At 37.4% G+C, this 19,904-nt stretch overlaps 2 protein-coding genes across 4 annotated transcripts in view; both read left to right on the top strand.

Annotated features, from left to right (window-relative positions):
* The window catches only part of LOC107727536 (iron-responsive element-binding protein 2-like), an 18,839-nt gene extending 4,717 nt beyond the window's left edge, over positions 1-14,122 (top strand). The window contains exons 2-21 of the mRNA XM_016537431.1: positions 1,934-2,029; positions 2,200-2,365; positions 3,390-3,527; positions 3,756-3,995; positions 4,087-4,156; positions 4,886-5,069; positions 5,156-5,295; positions 5,397-5,568; positions 5,655-5,755; positions 6,570-6,686; positions 6,792-6,951; positions 7,039-7,174; positions 8,240-8,324; positions 8,403-8,684; positions 8,818-8,922; positions 9,402-9,544; positions 9,718-9,865; positions 9,948-10,070; positions 11,342-11,527; positions 13,146-14,122. Coding sequence (XP_016392917.1) covers positions 1,934-2,029; positions 2,200-2,365; positions 3,390-3,527; positions 3,756-3,995; positions 4,087-4,156; positions 4,886-5,069; positions 5,156-5,295; positions 5,397-5,568; positions 5,655-5,755; positions 6,570-6,686; positions 6,792-6,951; positions 7,039-7,174; positions 8,240-8,324; positions 8,403-8,684; positions 8,818-8,922; positions 9,402-9,544; positions 9,718-9,865; positions 9,948-10,070; positions 11,342-11,527; positions 13,146-13,259 — 2,906 coding nt within the window. The 3' untranslated portion in view covers positions 13,260-14,122. The remainder of the gene's footprint in view (positions 1-1,933; positions 2,030-2,199; positions 2,366-3,389; positions 3,528-3,755; positions 3,996-4,086; positions 4,157-4,885; positions 5,070-5,155; positions 5,296-5,396; positions 5,569-5,654; positions 5,756-6,569; positions 6,687-6,791; positions 6,952-7,038; positions 7,175-8,239; positions 8,325-8,402; positions 8,685-8,817; positions 8,923-9,401; positions 9,545-9,717; positions 9,866-9,947; positions 10,071-11,341; positions 11,528-13,145) is intronic.
* Positions 14,123-15,246: 1,124 nt separating this feature from the next.
* The window catches only part of LOC107727548 (proteasome subunit alpha type-4), an 11,871-nt gene continuing 7,213 nt past the window's right edge, over positions 15,247-19,904 (top strand). The window contains exons 1-8 of one of the 3 annotated variants that reach the window (XM_016537450.1): positions 15,247-15,360; positions 15,842-15,867; positions 15,971-16,013; positions 16,126-16,225; positions 17,091-17,153; positions 17,836-17,913; positions 18,018-18,106; positions 18,186-18,316. In XM_016537450.1, coding sequence (XP_016392936.1) covers positions 15,865-15,867; positions 15,971-16,013; positions 16,126-16,225; positions 17,091-17,153; positions 17,836-17,913; positions 18,018-18,106; positions 18,186-18,316 — 507 coding nt within the window. In that variant the 5' untranslated portion in view covers positions 15,247-15,360; positions 15,842-15,864. Of the gene's footprint in view, positions 15,361-15,841; positions 15,868-15,970; positions 16,014-16,125; positions 16,289-17,090; positions 17,154-17,835; positions 17,914-18,017; positions 18,107-18,185; positions 18,317-19,904 lie in introns of all 3 variants that reach the window. The other 2 variants (XM_016537442.1, XM_016537457.1) reach the window with 2 other exon arrangements.

The following is a 19,904-nucleotide window of genomic DNA, read 5'->3' on the forward strand; positions in this document are numbered from 1 at the left end:
TTCTTGGTCACCAGTCTAGACAAGGCCCTTCTCCATTAATTGAGTCCTGGTTGTTTCAAACTTCTTCCATTAAGGGTAACAGAGACTACATGCTTCTGTGACCCTTCAATGAAGCAGAATTTTTTTCTGAACTCTTCCACAGATGTGTGGCTTGACGCAAACCTGTTTCTGAGCTCTACAGGCAGTTCTTTTGACCTCAAGGCTTGGTTTTTGCTCTGATATGCAATATCAGCTGTTAGACCTTTTATTATGACGCGTGTGCCTTTCCAAATCATACCCGTTCAATTGAATTTGCCACAGGTTAACTTCACTCGAAGTGTAGTCTATGAATACATTCGCAAGGCACTGTAGATCAGGGATTTGTGTGTGTTCATTGGTGGCGATGCAGGTTTGTGTTCTTTGCTGCAGTTTCTGTTTAATCTGAACTCATCTAACCTAATCTAACGCATGCAGCAGGCAGCAGACGCAGGCTGTGAGTGATAAGCGTGTGTCTGTGCATGGTTATCCACCACACATGCAGTCACACTGTGTCACAATATACTGCAAGCAATACACTGCTGTGCAGCAGCACTAGTGTGTTTATATCATGCCCAGTAATGAGGATTTTGATCTTTCTTTTTTCAGTGAACTGTCAAACCTTCTGCATGGATAGTTTACATTCTTGTCTCTTTTTTTGTGTCAGAATTTCTTGAGACAGCATGCAGATCTAGACTGCAGCAGTGCTAGTGTTACTTTAACACAGCCTGTTTCTGTTGTGTGTGTATTAGGGTTTTTAGTCTTGACTATTTGATCAAACTGATTCGATCTTCTTTGAATGCAATGTCATGAGAGCCAACCAAATTAATGAGTAATTATTACATGTATGTTGACATTATTAAAATAACATCTATTTCCAACAACTTAAAAAATATATACATTTATTACTTATTATATAGGCTACTTATATATAAAGTTTGTTCAAAAGTTAGTTTTTTCTGTTTTTGAAAGAAGTCTCTTATGTCCACCAAGGCTACAACTGTTTGATTAAAATCAGTTTATTTGTTTGTTTGAAATCTAAATTGAAACATAATAAATGTCTTTACTGTCACATTCGCTCAATTTAATGTGTCCTTTGCTGATTAAAAGTGTTATTTTAATAAAAGTGCATATAGATAGATAAGAGAGAGAGATAATAATAGAATTTAAATAATAATAGTAGTGTATTTTAACAGTAGACTGCTTGGCAACACACAACACTTTTTTCTAGTTTTGAATAGAAAATAGTCCGGTTCTTTAGTTACAGAAGCTTCTCTACCTTCTCCCATGAGAAAACGTGAAAATGGTTTATCATTGTCCTCAGTATCCAAAAGAGTTTTTGCTTCTAGGCACAGCTAGGAAATGCAAATGCTAAATTTGCAATTGTGTTTGAATTTTGATCATAATATGCTTCTATAAATGACAATGTCTGGCTTTGAACCTCGAGCATATCATTTTCATTTTCTCTTTCTCTTGTTGCTACATTTTTGGTGCATTCCTAAATGAAATGTTCACATGTTATTTAATGCTTGTGTATCTGCCCTAAACGGCTGTGAATTGGGCTTGTAACTAAGCTCTCGGTACTCACTTCCAACACAAGTCCCACAGCGGTACACTTGTGCCTTCTAAAGGGGGCTTGAGGAGGGAAGAGGTGAAGGCCTGCGAACAAGAGGCGTTTAAGAGAAGATACTCTCTCTTTGAGGTATATGAGCCTTGCAGGTGTTGGACTGCTGTAATTTGGGCCAGTTTTGATTGTTTGGTCGTTGCAGGTGCACATTACTCAGTCACAGCCAAACCCGAACCCAGATCAGATTAATGAGTTTCAAACACACAAGCCATTCTTTTCCTGTCACAGTTACACAAATGACATTCATTTATCAGCTCAAAAATTCTCAGTGAAGTCTTTTATTCTGTACAGAACATCCATTCGGCCATTTGATCGACACTCTGCTGAGCGAACAATATGAAGAGCGGCGATATTTCAACCTACAGAAGCTGAGTGATGTCAGATACGGTGAGTTGCTCAATGCTTTAATGGAATTAAATCATGCACAGATGCAAGTGACATCACTTGTTTCAAAAAAAAAAAAAAAAAATGAAATTAAAAAATGGTTTTCAGGTGAAAAAATACAGAGATGTAAAATAAAGTTTTGCAAAAAAAAAAAAAGGCTTTTTCTCTTGTAGAGAAACTGCCGTTCTGTATGCGGGTTCTCCTGGAGTCCGCCATCCGGAAGTGTGACGGGTTCTACATAAAGACGGACGATGTCTCCAGTATTTTGGATTGGCAGACGCAGCAGAACCAGGCCGAGGTTGCGTTCTCGCCCGCCAGGGTTCTGCTACAGGATTTTACGTGAGTAATCGTCTCGGGCTGCATGATTTGGGGGAAAAAAACAAATAGAATTTTTTTCCCTGATAAAAACTATGATTGCTATTTAAGGGTGTACTCACACTAGGCGTTTTGAACCGTTATGCTTCAAATGCCTATATATAAATAGGCACCACTTTAACGACAAGACAAGGTGATGTAGTTGCTGTTTAAAAAAAATTTTTAAGAATAGCATTAACAGCAGCAATCGTTGTCCCCTAACATGTTTAAAGTTTATGGCCCACCTAACTCGGAAATTGGAGTATCAAAATAATCTCCGAGTAGTAAATACTAAATACGACTTCCGAGGCCGTTCATGTCATTTATGCCATGACATGATTAGAAAACTCGTATTTACGATAATTCCGATAGCACTAAAGGCAGCATAAAGCGTGCTCCGGCCTGGAACCTAAAGTGCAATGTGAGTGCAGGCCAGCGGGGGAGTGGGGAGGGGGGGATAATCGTGCTCGGGCTCAGTTCAAGGCAACCGTGCCTAGCGTGAGTACACCCTAAAAGGTGATTAAAAAAATTCCAGGTTTGCTGTGCTTGTTTGTATGGCAAACTTTTGCTATTATATATCAAATATGGTTAGTTACTATTAATATTACTAAATAAAAATTTATAAATGAAAACAAATTAAAAATATTACTATTGTAATGTTTCACTGTAAAATAAAAAATCAAGTATTTAAGAGAAATCATATAATAATAATAATAATAATAATAATTTTATTTGTATTAAATTTAAAATGACAATACTAATATTTATGGCTGTCTTAATTTCTTCATTTTCAAACGAACAAACTTCTATTTTGACGGAGGGAGCCTTTAAAGCTTCTATTTTGTTAATAAGCATTTCTTGTTTCTTGTCAAGTATGGGAAGATGGCTTAGATCGCAATAAATCATATCACAGTGTTTTATTTAGATGAACAGCCCTATCTTCAATCGCACACTAACTGGGTCTGTTCACAAGGTTGGATATATCCTGATAGCTCCATTGTGTTCACAGGGGAATTCCTGCTATGGTGGATCTGGCAGCCATGAGAGATGCTTTAGCGAAACAGGGGGTCGATCCGAACCTGGTGAACCCCAGATGCCCCACAGACCTCATCGTAGATCATTCTCTGCAGATCGACTACAGCAAATGGTGAGAGTGAACGCAAAGGCTAAAGGACGGATTAAGGCAGTATTTATGTTTTAAAACCCGATAATTACAACATTAGCATAAACAATGATTACGGCTAGAACTCCTAATGTACACAGTAATTAGGGCGATAATGTATTGTGCTACTGTTTTTGTAAAAACAGTCCCTTTTTATGAGCTTAACCAGGCACGATGCAACATGTTGTTACAAGCATTTGCCTCATTTCTCAGTGCCATCCAGAGCCCTCCAACCCCCACGGACGAGAGTCACGGTGCCGCTGTCAGATCTCCTGCTGGCCGACCATCTCCACGAGGGAGCAGCAGCAGCGGTCACTGTGCAGGTCAACGACCGGGTCATCAGGGCGGCTGCAGTAAAGCCTCCTGCTCCGACGCTCCCAGTGGCAGAAGTGCAGCAGTACAGATAGAGAACACACCCCTCCTGTGCCCCTTCCACCTGCAGCCCGTGTCAGAGTACGCCTCACCTCACACACACATTAACTCACGCTCTCACATGAATCTGTCTGCATTCTCTGATGCCCTGATGTCTGTTTGACCCACACAGGCCTGAAACGATGATCAGAAACCAAGAGATGGAGCTAATCAGAAACAAAGAGAGGCTGCAGTTCTTTAAGGTGAGTTTTCAGAGCTTTCTATGATTTATATTTACACGAAAACAACATAAAATGCAATTTATATCACATTGAAGTTATGAAAAGTGAGATAAACGAAGATTTATCAGGAACTAAAGTATTTATTAATATTATTTCCTGCCTACTTGGTTACATTAGCAGAAAAGTGTTTTAGAGGTGGATATCATTTTTAATTATGAAAAAAATATTGGTTATTCTTTAAAGTAACATTTACAATCATGCGCAATGAAACCAGCACCATCTATTACGGAAGTGATAATTCACAACCGAGGGTCAGTAAGTTATTTTCTGAAAGAAATAATACTTTTATTCTTATACATATTGTTACAAAAGATTTCTATTTTAAATAAATACTGTTTTTTTTTTTTTTACTTTCCATTCATCAAAGAAGCCTGAAAATAAATGTAACAGTTGCCACAAAAATATTAAGCAGTGAACTATTTTCCACCTTGATAATAAAAAATGTTTCTTGGGCAGCAATATCAGCATATTAGAATGATTTCTGAAGGATCATGTGACACTGAAGACTGAAGTAATGATGCTGAAAATTCAGCTTTACATCACAGAAATAAATTACATTTTAAAATATATTCAAATAGAAAACGGCTATTTTAAATGGATAATAATATTTTACAATTAAAAAAAAAATCTTACAGACAACAAACTTTTAAATGGTACTTTAATGCTTGTTTTTCACTATTTTGTCTCCAGTGGTGTTCAAAAGCCTTTAAAAACATCAACGTAGTTCCGCCAGACATCAACGCAGTGCATCAGGTGAATCTAGAGTACTTGTGTCAGGTGGTACAGGAAGGGGAGGGGTTTATTTATCCTGACAGTGTGGTGGGAACAGACTCCCACACCACCATGATCAATGGCCTTGGGATCCTAGGCTGGGGTAAGCATGATGTTAGTTATTGTGTTATATTTGTGCACTATCCTGTCTTGTTTATCTCACATTGTCTCTCTCGTGCTCTCTTTCAGGAGTTGGAGGCATTGAATCAGAGGCGGTCATGTTAGGTCAGCCAGTGTCTTTGACTCTGCCACAGGTCGTCGGCTGTAAACTCGTGGGGACCATCAATCCTCTTGCCACATCCATTGATATCGTACTGGGCATTACTAAGGTACAGCGAGGTCCTTGTTTCCTTAATGTATAACATCATCAGTGAATTTGCGAATCTCGAGAAATTACGTTTCATGCACTGATCTGATCTTTGTGTCTCAGCATCTGCGTCAGGCAGGAATTGGCGGGAAGTTTGTGGAGTTCTTTGGGCCTGGTGTACAGCAGCTCTCGGCTCCCGATCGGACCACCATCGCTAACATGTGCCCGGAGTACAACGCCACTGTGAGCTTCTTTCCTGTGGATGACGTCACCCTTCAGCACTTTAAACACACCAGTACGGACCATCCTGTGTACTTTAGATTATAAAGCTTCAAGTGTTTGTAAGGATGTAACTTGACTCAAAAAAAATTTTCTTATCAGGTTGCAGTGAGGAGAAGCTTGTGGTTTTAGAAGACTATCTGAAAGCTATCAAACTCTTCAGAAGCTACAGCGACCAATCAGATGAGCCACAGTATTCAGAGGTTGGTTAACTTAATTTTTAATGAACGTTTTGAGAATTAAACAGGCTGTTTTTGCTACTGTACCTTTTATATGTCTTTATACACAACTGTTTAAGAAATTGGGGATTTATTGTAATGGAAAGTCTCTTATGCTCATCAAGGTTGCATTTATTGGATCAAAAATACAGTAAAAAGAGCAATATTTTAAAATATTATTACAATTGTTTTAAAATTGTTTTTCAATATATTTTAAAATATAATTTATTCCAGTTCTCAGTGTCACATGATCCTTCAGAAATCATTTTAATATGCTGATTTGCAGCTCAAGAAAAATTCTTATTATTATCAGTGTTGAAAATTGTTGTGCTGCTTTAAAATTGTTTGTGGAAACCCTGATAAAAAAAAATTCAGGATTCTTTAATAAATAGAAAGTTAAAAAAAGTATATTACTTTCTTTCTTTGTCACTAGCCCCAAACTTTTGAATGGTAGTGCAGTGTTTCCCACAGACTTGCACTCTATTTGTGGTGGCAAATATATGCAAATTCATTCTCTGCCAGCAGGAGGCGCTTGTAGAGCGGGAGATATAGAGGTTTCAGAAATACAATCATTTAAAAACACTCGCACCGTGTTTTGATTTTGAAACATGCAGTGCTCGTTTATTCAACGAAGTCAAAGCCTTTTGGAAAATCTATTTGTGGCGGTCAGTTTTGATATTGTGGGTGGCCTAACCTTCACATGTGAAATGAGTAACCGAAAAAGTAATAAAAATTCAGGGTTTGCCCCCTATAAAATTTCCAAGTTGAGTTAAGTCTTGTGATGCGGTTGGCGTCGTAGGTCATCGAGATGAACCTGAGCTCAATTGTGCCTCATGTCAGTGGACCCAAACGGCCGCAGGACAGAGTAGCTGTGACATGCATGAAGGAAGACTTTATCAATTGCCTGAATGAGAAGGTGAATGCACATATTAACATTAAATTGAAAAAAATATTGGTAGCAAAGTACCTTTGACATCACTAATACCAGTGTATGTTGTTTGTGCCATCCATGTATGTGTAGGTGGGTTTTAAGGGCTTCCACATATCCAAAGAGAAGCAGGCAACTCAGGTGCCCTTCCTGCACGAGGGGGCCGAGTACAACCTGGGGCACGGATCTGTCGTCATCGCTGCTATCATCAGCTGCACCAACAACTGCAATCCGTCCGTCATGCTGGCCGCAGGTCAGACGTCAGCACGCCTCTAGATCTGATATGAGCTGTTTGCACAGTGTTTAGTGCATCTCACGTGTATGTCTGTGTTTTGTTCAGGTCTGCTAGCGAAGAAAGCCGTCGAGGCTGGTCTGACGGTAAAACCGTACATCAGGACCAGTCTGGTGCCTGGCAGTGGAACCGTCACACATTACCTGAACACCAGTGGAGTCCTGCCCTACCTCAGGAAACTCGGGTACACTCACTGTGTATACTCACTCACTCACACACACACACACACATACTCACACACACACACACACATACTCACTCACTCACTCACACACACACACGCACACACACACACACACACACACACACACACACACACACACACACACATAGCAAGGTTATTGTTTGCAAAAGCTATAATTGAAACCACAACTCTACTAAAGTGATATAACATTTATAAATTTATAAGCTGTATGTAATGGTAAAATGTATCTTTTGAACATCACCTGTAATTGTTGTTATTTTGTATTTTTAAATATATTTTATTTCTAAACATTAAATACATTTTATTATTTAATCTGCTTTTTTAATAGTTTTTTCTTGTATTTTTGTGTTCAATTTCTCTAATAAATATAATACTTTTGTTATTAGTATATAACTATATATATACGGAACAGAAAAATAGAAATGAAAAATTATATAAAGCAAATTAAATAATAAATTATATTAAATATTTATAAATATATAAATTAAAAATGAAAATTAAAAACAATCGCTATTAGTTTCAAATGCCATATATATATGCACCCACATAGGTTATTATCATTAATGACAGCTATCACTAAATATATATAAACACACATTTAAATAATAAATATTTTATGTCATCAAAAAACTCATCAATCCAAGGCACTCGAAAATATTGTGAAAAAGTAAAAAGCCTTTATTCACATGGCTTTAACATTTAAAACAACATTTAACATTTTTAATGTTAAAGCCATGTGAATAAAGGCTTTTTACCTTTTCACAATATATTTTTGAGTGACTTGAATTGACGAGTTTTTTGATGACAAAAGAATCCCACATCCAAAGAGCACCGCATAGTTTTGCATATTTTTGGATGAATAAATATTTTATATTTATTACAAATAAAAATAAGAAAACTGTGGATGTAACTAAATATAAATGCATAAATAATGGATTATTTAGAAAAAAAATAAGTGACATTTTCAAAATTATATTAGTTTTGTTGCACATAAACACATTCACAGTTGTCTGAATAAGCATTCATTTTGATGATGTGTTTCAGGTTCGAGGTGGTGGGTTATGGATGTGCCACTTGTGTGGGCAATACAGCACCTTTACCTGAGAGTGTGGTGGACGCCATTAAACAGGTGAGACAGTTTAATCTTATTTCTGTCTCACTTCCTCTCTCTGATCTGCTGTGTATTAATCTGTCTGCTTGTGTGCAGGGTGATTTGGTGGCTTGTGGCGTGCTGTCTGGAAACAGGCATTTAGAAGGACGCCTGTGTGACTGCGTTCGGGCGAATTATTTGGCTTCACCTCCACTGGTGGTGGCGTATGCGATCGCAGGCACAGTCAGCATCAACCTGGAGATAGAACCGCTGGGGGTGAACTCAGAGGGGAAGGACGTGTATCTGCGGGATATCTGGCCATCCAAAGAGGAGGTGAACCACACGGAGGAGAACATCGTCATCGCCTCCATGTTCAAAGAGCTGAGGAGCCGGATGGAGGTGCGAGATTATAATAGCACACATTCCTCAGAAAATATAACAATATTGGTTATTTGAATTGATTGATTCACTCAATCAGTTGACTCAGGAGAGTTGTCTGTTAATAATAGTTGATTTGTGTGATTGTCTGCAGAAAGGAAGTACGTTCTGGAACAGATTAGAGTCTGCCGAATCTGCCCTCTTCCCTTGGGATCCCAAATCCACCTACATTCGATGTCCGTCCTTCTTCAGCAAACTGGTGAGTGTCATGCAGTATTATTTATATATTATTACAGTATTTTGTTAATGTTTTGAATTAGCTTCTGTTTTTATATTTTCAGTGTTCATTTTAATAATTTAATGTCATTTTGTAATTGTTATTAGTTTTTACTTTTAAATATTTCTATTTAGCTTTATTTTTATTTCAGTTTAAGCTTTAGTAATTTCATTATGTATTTATTCATTTTTATTTCTTAATATTTCTGTTTAGCCTTAATTTTTTTCTTTCAAGTTCAGTTTCAGTCATTTTAGTAGTTGAACTTATTTCATTTCAGTTAATTGCTAAACGCAAGATTTTTCATTTCATATTTTATTTCAGCTTGATTTCAATTAATGAAAATAATCTGTAATAGTTTTAGTTAACAGTAACAACACTGGTGTTATTTAGATGCAGATCTCCCCATGCATCACGTTCACAGTATTTTGACATTAACACGGCCCTGTTTCTCTTTGTCTCAGTCTAAAGAGGTGTGCACTCCTCAGTCCATTGAGGGCGCGTACCCACTCCTTTTTCTGGGTGATAAAGTAACAACAGATCACATTTCTCCAGCGGGAAGCATCGCAAGAGTCAGCGCTGCCGCCAAATACCTTCAGAGCAAACGGTGAGATGATTGGAAGGGTTTTTGTACTGTTTCTTCTCAGTATGTTCATATATTTGTCCTTAAAATCATTTATTATAATTTCCGTTGCATTTAGCAGTAAAAATAATTTTTAATTCATGTGTTTATAAAGATTATTAGAAACTAAGTTCAGTTCCTTTATACATTTGATTCAGTTTGACCCCTCGTGAGTTCAATTCCTATGGTGCACGGAGAGGAAACGATGCTGTAATGACTCGAGGAACATTTGCCAGCATAAAGCTTCAAAACCGCCTCATCGGGAAGACCGGACCCAAAACACTGCACATTCCATCAGGACAGACGGTCAGTGACTAGACTGAACCGGTTTGAACTGGATTCTTTCTGAGTCTGTACTCATGGTTTGATGTATGTTTTCTCATCACAGCTGGATGTGTTTGAAGCTGCTGAACGCTATCAGAGAGATGGAGTTCCTCTCATCATCCTGGCAGGAAAAGAGTACGGCTCCGGCAGCTCACGCGACTGGGCCGCCAAAGGACCTTATTTAATGGTACTGGTCCCATAATCCTTTTCCTGCGGAACTACTTTTTGTTCTATTACACAGTTTCCTGTGATTAATTCTGAGCAAACACTTAAAGGAACACTCCACTATTTTTGAAAATAGGCTCATTTTGCAACTCCCCTAGAGTTAAACAGTTGAGTTTTACCGTTTTCGAATCCATTCAGCCGATCTCCGGGTCTGGCGGTAGCACTTTTAGCTGTAGCTTAGCATAGATCATTGAATCTGATTAGACCGTTAACATCTCGCTCAAAAATGACCAAAGAGTTTCTGTATTTTTTATTTAAAACTTGACTCTTCTGTAGTTACATCGTGTACTAAGACCCGACGGAAAATGAAAAGTTGCGATTTTCTAGCACAGGGAGCGTGCTGGGGACTATTTTCAGGCTCTGCGTAATATCATTGCGCCTGCTGCACCCATGGTACGGCAGCAAAGTTCCTTGATTATTACGCCGGAATGAGAGTATAGTTCCTAGCCATATCGGCCTAGAAAATCGCAACTTTTCATTTTCCGTCGGTCTTAGCACACGATGTAACTACAGAAGAGTCAAGTTTTAAATAGGAAAAATATAGAAACTCTTTGGTCATTTTTGAGCGAGATGCTAACGGTCTAATCAGATTCAATGATCTATGCTAAGCTAAGCTAAAAGTGCTACCGCCAGACCCGGAGATCGGCTCAATGGATTCGAAAACGGTAAAACTCAACTGTTTAACTATAGGGGAGTTGGAAAATGAGCCTATTTTCAAAAAAAGTGGAGTGTTCCTTTAAATATATATAAAAAAACGTGCTCATGGTTTGATGTATGTTTTCTCATCACAGCTGGATGTGTTTGAAGCTGCTGAACGCTATCAGAGAGATGGAGTTCCTCTCATCATCCTGGCAGGAAAAGAGTACGGCTCCGGCAGCTCACGCGACTGGGCCGCCAAAGGACCTTATTTAATGGTACTGGTCCCATAATCCTTTTCCTGCGGAACTACTTTTTGTTCTATTACACAGTTTCCTGTGATTAATTCTGAGCAAACACTTAAAGGAACACTCCACTATTTTTGAAAATAGGCTCATTTTGCAACTCCCCTAGAGTTAAACAGTTGAGTTTTACCGTTTTCGAATCCACTACCGCCAGACCCGGAGATCGGCTGAATGGATTCGAAAACGGTAAAACTCAACTGCTTAACTCTAGGGGAGTTGGAAAATGAGCCTATTTTCAAAAATAGTGGAGTGTTCCTTTAACATAGGGGCTTGTCTTGACTGGGTCATTTAGGGTGTTCGTGCGGTGATAGCTGAGAGCTTTGAGAAGATTCATAGGAATCATTTGGTGGGGATGGGAATCGCTCCGCTGCAGTTCCTGCCAGGACAGAATGCCGACTCGCTGGAGCTGTGTGGAAAAGAGCGATTCACCATCAACCTCCCACAGGAGCTCACGCCCAGACAACAGCTAACAGTACAGGTAGAGCGACTCACAGTGGATAAAACATCAGTGAGATGTGCTCACAAGTGGCACACAGTAACAGCAATTTTTAGTGAATTGAAAATGTACAACACAGCCACTGTAGTCTGATTCACAAATAAATGACTCTTGTGAATCTTTTTTTTTTTTTTGTGAATTAAAACACAGTACAATCAGTTTAGTCTGATTAAAAAAATAAAAAAAAAAACACTAAAGTATCTTTTGAGCTAGTTAGTGAATCAAAAACATTCAGAATAACCAGTGTAGTCCAATGCACTAACAGGTACAAACATACAGGTACAAAACATACAATGCTGCCATGGTTGTCTGATTCACAATCAGATGACTCTTATGAATCAGTTCTTCTTAGTGAATCAAAAACACATAGCACAATCAGTGTAGTCCGATTCACAAACAAATAACTCTGATGAAAATCAGATGTACAGCACAGCCACTCTGGTCTGATTCACAAATAAATGACTCTTGTGAATCAATGTTTTTGTGAATTAAAATGTACATCGCAGTCAGTGTAGTTTGGTTCACAAACAAATTATTCTTTTGAACTGATTCTTTGTAGCCAACCATAGCCACTGTAGTCTGTTTCACAAACAAATGACTCTTTTGAACTGATTATTTATAGATAATCAAAAACACAGCAGAACCAGTGTAGCCTGATAAAAGAAACAAAAAAAAAGCATGTTATGAAACCGTTCTTTGTAGTGAATCAAAAAGAAAGAAAGTTTAGGTTGATTCTCAAACAAAATACTCTTTTGAACTAGTCCTTTTAATTAATCATTCAACAAGACTCACTAACTAATCTGTTCGATAAATAGCAGTGGAACTACATGTTTTGTGACCTGCTGTCATTAAAATTAATATATAGGCGTTAGAAGTTATTTATAGCAATAGCTAAGAAAGAATTTATTTTCTGCCATTACATTATTTAGTAAATTGTTACCAAAATAGAGAGCTTGTGAATCGAAATTTGTATCCATGCCCAGTCCTGCTCTTAAAGGGGGTCCTATTATGCTTGTTCACTTTTTCAACTTTAGTTAGTCTGTAATGTTGCTGTTTGAGCATAAAAAAGATCTGCAAAGTTACAAAGCTCAAAGTCCACTTCAAAAGGAGATATTTTATTTAACAGAAATCACTTTTCAAAAACTACAACGAACGACTCGTTTGGACTACAACGCATATTTTCTGGGATTTGTGATATCACAAAGATCGACGAATGGGACGAGAAATTGATTTGATTTTGACGCATTATTTACACTGAAGCTGGCAGGTGGCTATGGTAAGGAGCATGACATTTCCCGACCAGGGGCCGAGTGCTGCCAATCACAGCACACACTGGCCCAGCTAACCAATCACAGCACACACTGGTCCAGCTAACCAATTCACAGCACATTTCGTATTTCAGAAGACGGGCCTTCATTTGATACAGGAACTATTCGAGCCAGCAACCTAGTATGAGAGCCTGTTCTAGTACACCCCCAAAACAAAATCAAGACTTTGTAAAAGAGCATAATAGGACCCCTTTAATTAAACTGCAATTTGCTTGTACATACTTCTTTTTGTCCATGCAACATCTAATGTTTATGTCTGCCTTTGTTTCCAGACGAGCACAGGGAAGAGTTTCAGTGTCACGGCTCTTTTCGAGAACGACATGGATGTGGCGTTTTTCAGACACGGAGGCATCCTGAAGTACGTAGCTCGTTCTCTGCTGCTGTAGCACAATCAGATTCATAGCCACGGAGACGCCCATGGACCTCTGAACAGTACAGCGCCACCCAGAGGCCTTATGAACTCTGAACGCTGTGCCTCTTGTCTGCCGAATCCTCTCGTCCCGGAGGACGTCATTGTTTTGCACTTAAAAACAACAAATGTCCAAGGTTTCTCTCCAGATCATTGTCTCCACTCCCAGACGCGATTCAGTGTGTATTTCCACAGTCTGGTTGTGGAGCGTGAACTCTGGGCATTTCGTATTGCAGTGCCTGCGACGCGGTTCAACAAACTGTTCTTCTGAACTGAGCTCTTTGGTGCTGGATGCGAAGACTGCACGACGACCTCACAGCCAATGGAGGCTTTGCTCTTCTTTCATGGTGCTGATTTTTACACGGCCAATTTGATGGAGCGAAAATGTCCACACATTCAAAGCTTTCCAGCTTACTGTTGTTTCTTCATTTCCCAGCTCTCGTTTCTGTATGAACGTCCACATATTGCCGTCACGACAAAAAAAAAGCACTCTTCGATTTCATCCGATCCAGTAGAATATCAATTTATTTATTATGATCATCCATTTTAGTGTTTTCTGTTACTGGGAATATGAGTGACAGTGATGACTAAGGAAGTATGTTCAACCATAAACATAAGATATTACTCCGAGCTCACATTAGAGAGTGAACGATGGCTGGTTTAGGTACTATCAGTGCTGTTTGCCTTGTTGCGATGTTTGGCTTCAGTCCTTGTGTTCTGTATGTGAAGACAGTATGCAGCTCCTCAGCACATGGGTGAATGATGCAGTAGAAATTTAAAAAATCATCATTCTTTTCTTGGATTATGCTGTAAATAATTTTTAATAAATAATGAGGTCAGCATGCTGAGTTTGTCCTTTCTGTTTTTATAATACCACAGGCTGTCAGTACAGCACAATCAGTGTAGTCCAAATCACAAACAAATGACTCCTGTGTTAAAAATAACGTGTTATTTTTAGTGAATCAAAAACATCCAGCGCAGCCACTGTAGTTCAATTCACAAACAAATGACTCTCATGAACCACTTCTTTGTAGTGAATAAAAACCATGCAGCACAATCAGTGTAATCCAAATTACAAATGACTCTTGTGAACCAATTCTTTGTAGTGAATCACAAACATACAGGGTAATCAGTGCCCAAATCGCAAGCAAATGACTCTTGTGAACCAATTATTTGTAGTATGACAGAATATTTCATTACTTTGTGTATTTTTAGTATTTAATATTCAATTGTAAAATTAGATTTAATTATCTGAAATGATTTGAAATATTTTAATGTGCATTTTAGAATTGATTTTTGGTTTAATATAAGCTCTGAAATATTCGTAGTTTGTACATTATGATAAAATGTATGGTAATGTAGCTTCCCTTACACTGGGGGCGCTGTGGAACTAAACGATTAATTTCTGTGAGATGTACAATCTAGCTGATCCACTCCATCAGCACAAAGAAACTGAAAGCAGACAGTAGTCTGATTCAGAAACAAATTATCTTATAAACCAGTTCTTTCTAGTGAACCAAAAACGTACCGTTCAACCACTGTAGTCTGATTTCCCAAATACATGACTCTTATGAACCAGGTCTTTTTTTTTTTTAGTGTAACTAAAACACACAACACACATTTTTTAGTGTAACTAAAACACACAACACACATCAGTGCATCAGGTAAAGTCTTTAGAAAAACCGATGTACGTAATTTGTGAACACATACTGAAATTGATTGGTTTGCTCCACGCTTAGATGATCTTTTCAAATATTGCTTCATTGAGGAATTTTCCTATGTTAAACAATTCTATGCATAAAAGGAATTTTTAAAATATTGGGACAGTAGTGCAAATTTCGTGCAATGAGTGCAAGTTATAAGTTTCAGTTTTTAGTTGTTTAATAATAATTTTAAAAAAAGCTAAATTGCGAGCACTACCGCTAACTAAAGAAAGGGAACCAATCACAGAGCTTCACGTAACACACGTGACCGCCCATGGAAGTGAATCCAGAGTGGGCGCGCTTCTCGCTGCAGTGAGATTCTTTAGCGGAGTCGGAACCTCAACAGTGAACAGGCAGCGCGAACTCAGGCATTAGGTATGAAAAAAATAATACTTTGCTATATTTTACACACAATATATGATGCCCATTACAAAGTAAAGCTTCTGTGCGTGTGTGAAAAGCTAAACTGATGTCAGATTAATTGAGCGTAGGATACATTTAAATGAAACGAAAAGTTGCTGCTTCATGCTGTTATGCAGGTGCTAATGCTAAAGCTAAAACACATTCATACAGGAGAAACTGAAAGCAGCTTTAAAATTCACATTTGTGCTTCAGTCTCTCATTTATATTAATTTAAGACAGTAAAATAAGTGTATCTGGTAGGCTGGATGTGTGTTTGAGTTGTTTTCTGTTACTTTCTGTTTCATTTTGCTGCTCTATGAATGTGTAAGTTCTTGAGATTCTGACAGCAGCGCAAATCAACAAATTATTAAATGTAATAAATATAATAATTAGTAATAATAATGTTTGTGCAATTTGTTACTGATCAAGTAAGCATATTTTCTCCTGTTTGCAGGATTCATTTTATTTAAGGGCATAATGGTAAGTGTTGCATTATTTGTGGATCTATTTTTAATGCAGTTTATTGATTCACTATATGTTCTTATCACAATGATTCACGATTTGTTTTTGTTTTGTTTAACAGTCTCGGAGATATGACTCAAGGACGACTATTTTCTCTCCAGAGGGTGAGAGCCCCCATATCCACTATTTTATTCTTTTTATTGTGTTATTATTCTGCATGTTGATTTCTAGTCATTTGGAGAAGGTCTCAGTTTGTGAGTGTTGTGTTGTTGGCAGGCCGTCTGTATCAGGTAGAATATGCCATGGAGGCCATCGGTCACGCTGGCACCTGTCTGGGCATCCTGGCCAATGACGGCGTGCTGCTGGCGGCAGAGAGGAGGCATATCCACACACTTCTGGACGAGGTGTTCTTCTCGGAGAAGATTTACAAACTCAATGAGTGAGTCCAATCATTCAGATTCAAATCATTTATGTGGCCTTAAAATGATTCAATCTCAGGATTACTTGAACACAAATCATTTCATAATTATGGCATTTGAGGTTTCCCAAGAGAAGTTGAAGTTCTAATATGGAAGGAATTAATATTAAGAATGCTCTTTAACTGGGGGGATGGTACATATGTATGTGGATGTATGTACAAATATATGTGTGTATATATGCATATGTATATACACGTGTGTTTATTTATATTTGTGTATATGTGTTGATATGGATGTGTAAGTATACAACTGTACACGCTGTAGCATATGTTTGATATGTATATGTTAAATGTATTATTTCTCTTATCCCTTCCTGTTAAAATTGTTATATATTTATTGTTAATCTTGTAAATTAAACTAATTAAAAATAAAAGTAAAAAAAATAGTTATAAAACTGAAATAAAGAAATATAAAAACATAAATGGTGAAATCACTTTTAAAATATAAAAATAAAAAGTAATGATCATAATACGATTATATTAATATTAATACATATTAATAGTCTACATACTATATTATTAAATTATAGTCTTTATTCATATTTAGATTTTTCTATTTTATTTCTGTAGACAATGCTAAAGATAGCATTATTTTTTTTAAGCTCTGATATGGGAGAAAATGCATTAATTTTTAATATTTCAAATAAATACTAATGCATTTTTTAATATTAGACTTAATATTTAATTAGATTTCTGTCCTTGGCAAATCTCTTTTTGGTATGGCAGTGTTATTTTATGACGGCGTGCTGCTGGCGGCAGAGAGGAGGAACATCCACAAACTTCTGGACGAGGTGTTCTTCTCGGAGAAGATTTACAAACTCAATGAGTGAGTCCAATCATTCAGATTCAAATCATTTATGTGGCCTTAAAATGATTCAATCTCAGGATTACTTGAACACAAATCATTTCATAATTATGGCATTTGAGGTTTCCCAAGAGAAGTTGAAGTTCTAATATGGAAGGAATTAATATTAAGAATGCTCTTTAACTGGGGGGATGGTACATATGTATGTGGATGTATGTACAAATATATGTGTGTATATATGCATATGTAGTATTATTTATATGCTATTTTATGGTTATTTAATATTTTGAATGAGCTTTAATTTTTCTGTTTCCAGTTTATTTTATTTTTAGTACATACATGGTTTTTGGTTTTTTAATAAGAGTTTTATTTAGTTTAGTTTAGGAGACATTGTATTAATATTTAATATTTAGAATTAATATTCAAGTACATTTCTCTCTTCTTTTTGTAAGTGTGTATGGCAGTGTTCATGTAGTATTGTTTATATATTATTATTACAGTGTTTGTTAATATTTTGAATGAGCAGTTATTTTATATTTCCAGTTTATTTTAACTTTTAGTTTAATATTTAAGATATTTTTTAAAGGAAGCGTTGTTGTTTAGCTCTGATATGCGAGGAATTGCATTAATATTTAAGATTTAAAAAGTCTTTTTTTATAACAAAATGATAACAGCACTGATGTATGGTGATTCTGTAATGCAGAGACATGGCATGCAGTGTAGCGGGAATTACATCAGATGCCAACGTCCTCACAAACGAGCTGAGACTCCTCGCACAGAGGTGAGTGAAGCATCACTTTGACTCCTGCGGAAGACTGCATTGGGTTATTATAAGACAAAATTGGTTTATTATGCATAAGAGAGTCTTAGATGATGTGTGTGCAGGTACCTGCTGCAGTATCAGGAGCCCATTCCCTGCGAGCAGCTGGTTACTGCGCTGTGTGACATCAAACAGGCTTACACACAGTTTGGAGGTACATTTTAATCTATTTCTAACATGATCCTGGTGAAATTTTGGGCTGTGCAATATAAACCGTACGTGTGTTTTGTCAGGTAAAAGGCCCTTTGGTGTGTCTCTGCTGTATATGGGATGGGACAAACACTACGGCTTCCAGCTCTATCAGAGTGACCCCAGCGGAAACTATGGAGGCTGGAAAGCCACGTGCATCGGCAACAACAGCGCAGTGAGTGAAACGCACGCATTCAGATTCTTATGCTGGATCTTATGACTAGAGCCCGACCGATATGGGTTTTTCAGGGCCGATACCGATATTAGGGAGTAAAAAAAGGCCGATATCGATCGGTGGTGTCATTCGAAAGCGGGCCTCTAGACGTACACTCGATTCGCATTCAAAAGGGTTCCTCGAGCTGAAGGGATCCCCTGAATTTGGTGCGGATCCGCCACGCCGTTACGGAGATATGGCCGTTCAAAGTTTCGAGTTTTAAGCTTTAAAGCGTTTCATCCAGGTCACCAGTAGTAAACAATGGAGCATGCTCTGCTGGACAAACTATGTAATGACACACTGAATCTGTCCAACTAGTGCTAGAAAGAAAAATTCATTTTAGACTCATAAATCAGTTCATATGAATCATTTGGTTTAATGAATCAGTTCAAAAATATAAAAATAGTCATTACTAGGCTTTTTTTTTTGAAGAAGAAGAAATTAATACTTTCATTCAGCAAAGCTGAATTAAGTTAATCAACAGTGACAGTAAAGACATTTACAATGTTACAAAAGATTTCTATTTCAAATAAATGCTGTTGTTTTTTAACTTTCTATTGATAAAGCAGTCCTGGGAAAAAGTATCACCGTTTTCACAAAAATATTAAGCAGCACAACTGTTTTCAACATTAATAATAATAAATGGGTTTTTTGAGCAGCAAATCAGCATAATTAAAAAAATTTAAATTATGCAGCATAATTTTAAAACATTTAAAAAGTCGTAGCTGCTCAAACATTTGAACAGTGGTGTATAATATTTTGAGTTTATTTATTGAACGTTTTGGCTAATTTGATTCTATCAGAAACCAATAAAAGTGTAGTATTCTCAGCTCTATTTAACATATTTGTCTATATTAAAATCAGATTTCCCCCTCAAAATCAACACGGAATTTGCAAGAAGAAAACTAATTATATCCTCAAAAAAAGCATTTTACATGTTAAGGCCCGTTCACACCAAGAACGATAACTATAAAGATAACGATATTAGCGTCCACACCAGCGAACGATATCGTCTGTTTATTCGAAGCGCACACGCGTCTGCCACTTTAAATTCTCAAGCTCGTGACAGCAGGATTGAATCTGATTGGCTGTCAATATTTTTATCGTTCATCAGCTGGAAAAATCGTTCTGAAAGTGATTCCAACGATATCGTTTCTCTGTGCCTTTATCGTTATAGTTGTGGTGTGCACTGTAATAATAAAATTTATTCTATAATAAATACTGTAATAAAATAATATCTTCTCTAACCAGTAGATGGCGACGAGACACCTGTCCTTAATTCAAGACTTCTGTTCTATTCTCTGACAAAAAAAGATATCAAAACACCAGTTCAGAGACTTAAAAGTGTGTGTTTGTGTGTTTTAGGCTTTTCAGGCTGTGCTGAAGCAGGACTATAAAGAGGGAGAGATGACTCTGTCGTCTGCCCTCGCTCTCGCCGCTCTCGCCGTGAACAAAACCATGGATGTCAGCAAGCTCTCAGCAGAGAAAGGTGTGTGTGTTTGGCAAGTCGGAGATGGAATAAATGTTTTAGCATGCAGACAAGGCTAGT

This window comes from Sinocyclocheilus rhinocerous, unplaced genomic scaffold (genome assembly GCF_001515625.1).
Source record: "Sinocyclocheilus rhinocerous isolate Xijiao unplaced genomic scaffold, SAMN03320098_v1.1 scaffold1605, whole genome shotgun sequence".
Taxonomy (NCBI): Eukaryota; Metazoa; Chordata; class Actinopteri; order Cypriniformes; family Cyprinidae; genus Sinocyclocheilus; species Sinocyclocheilus rhinocerous.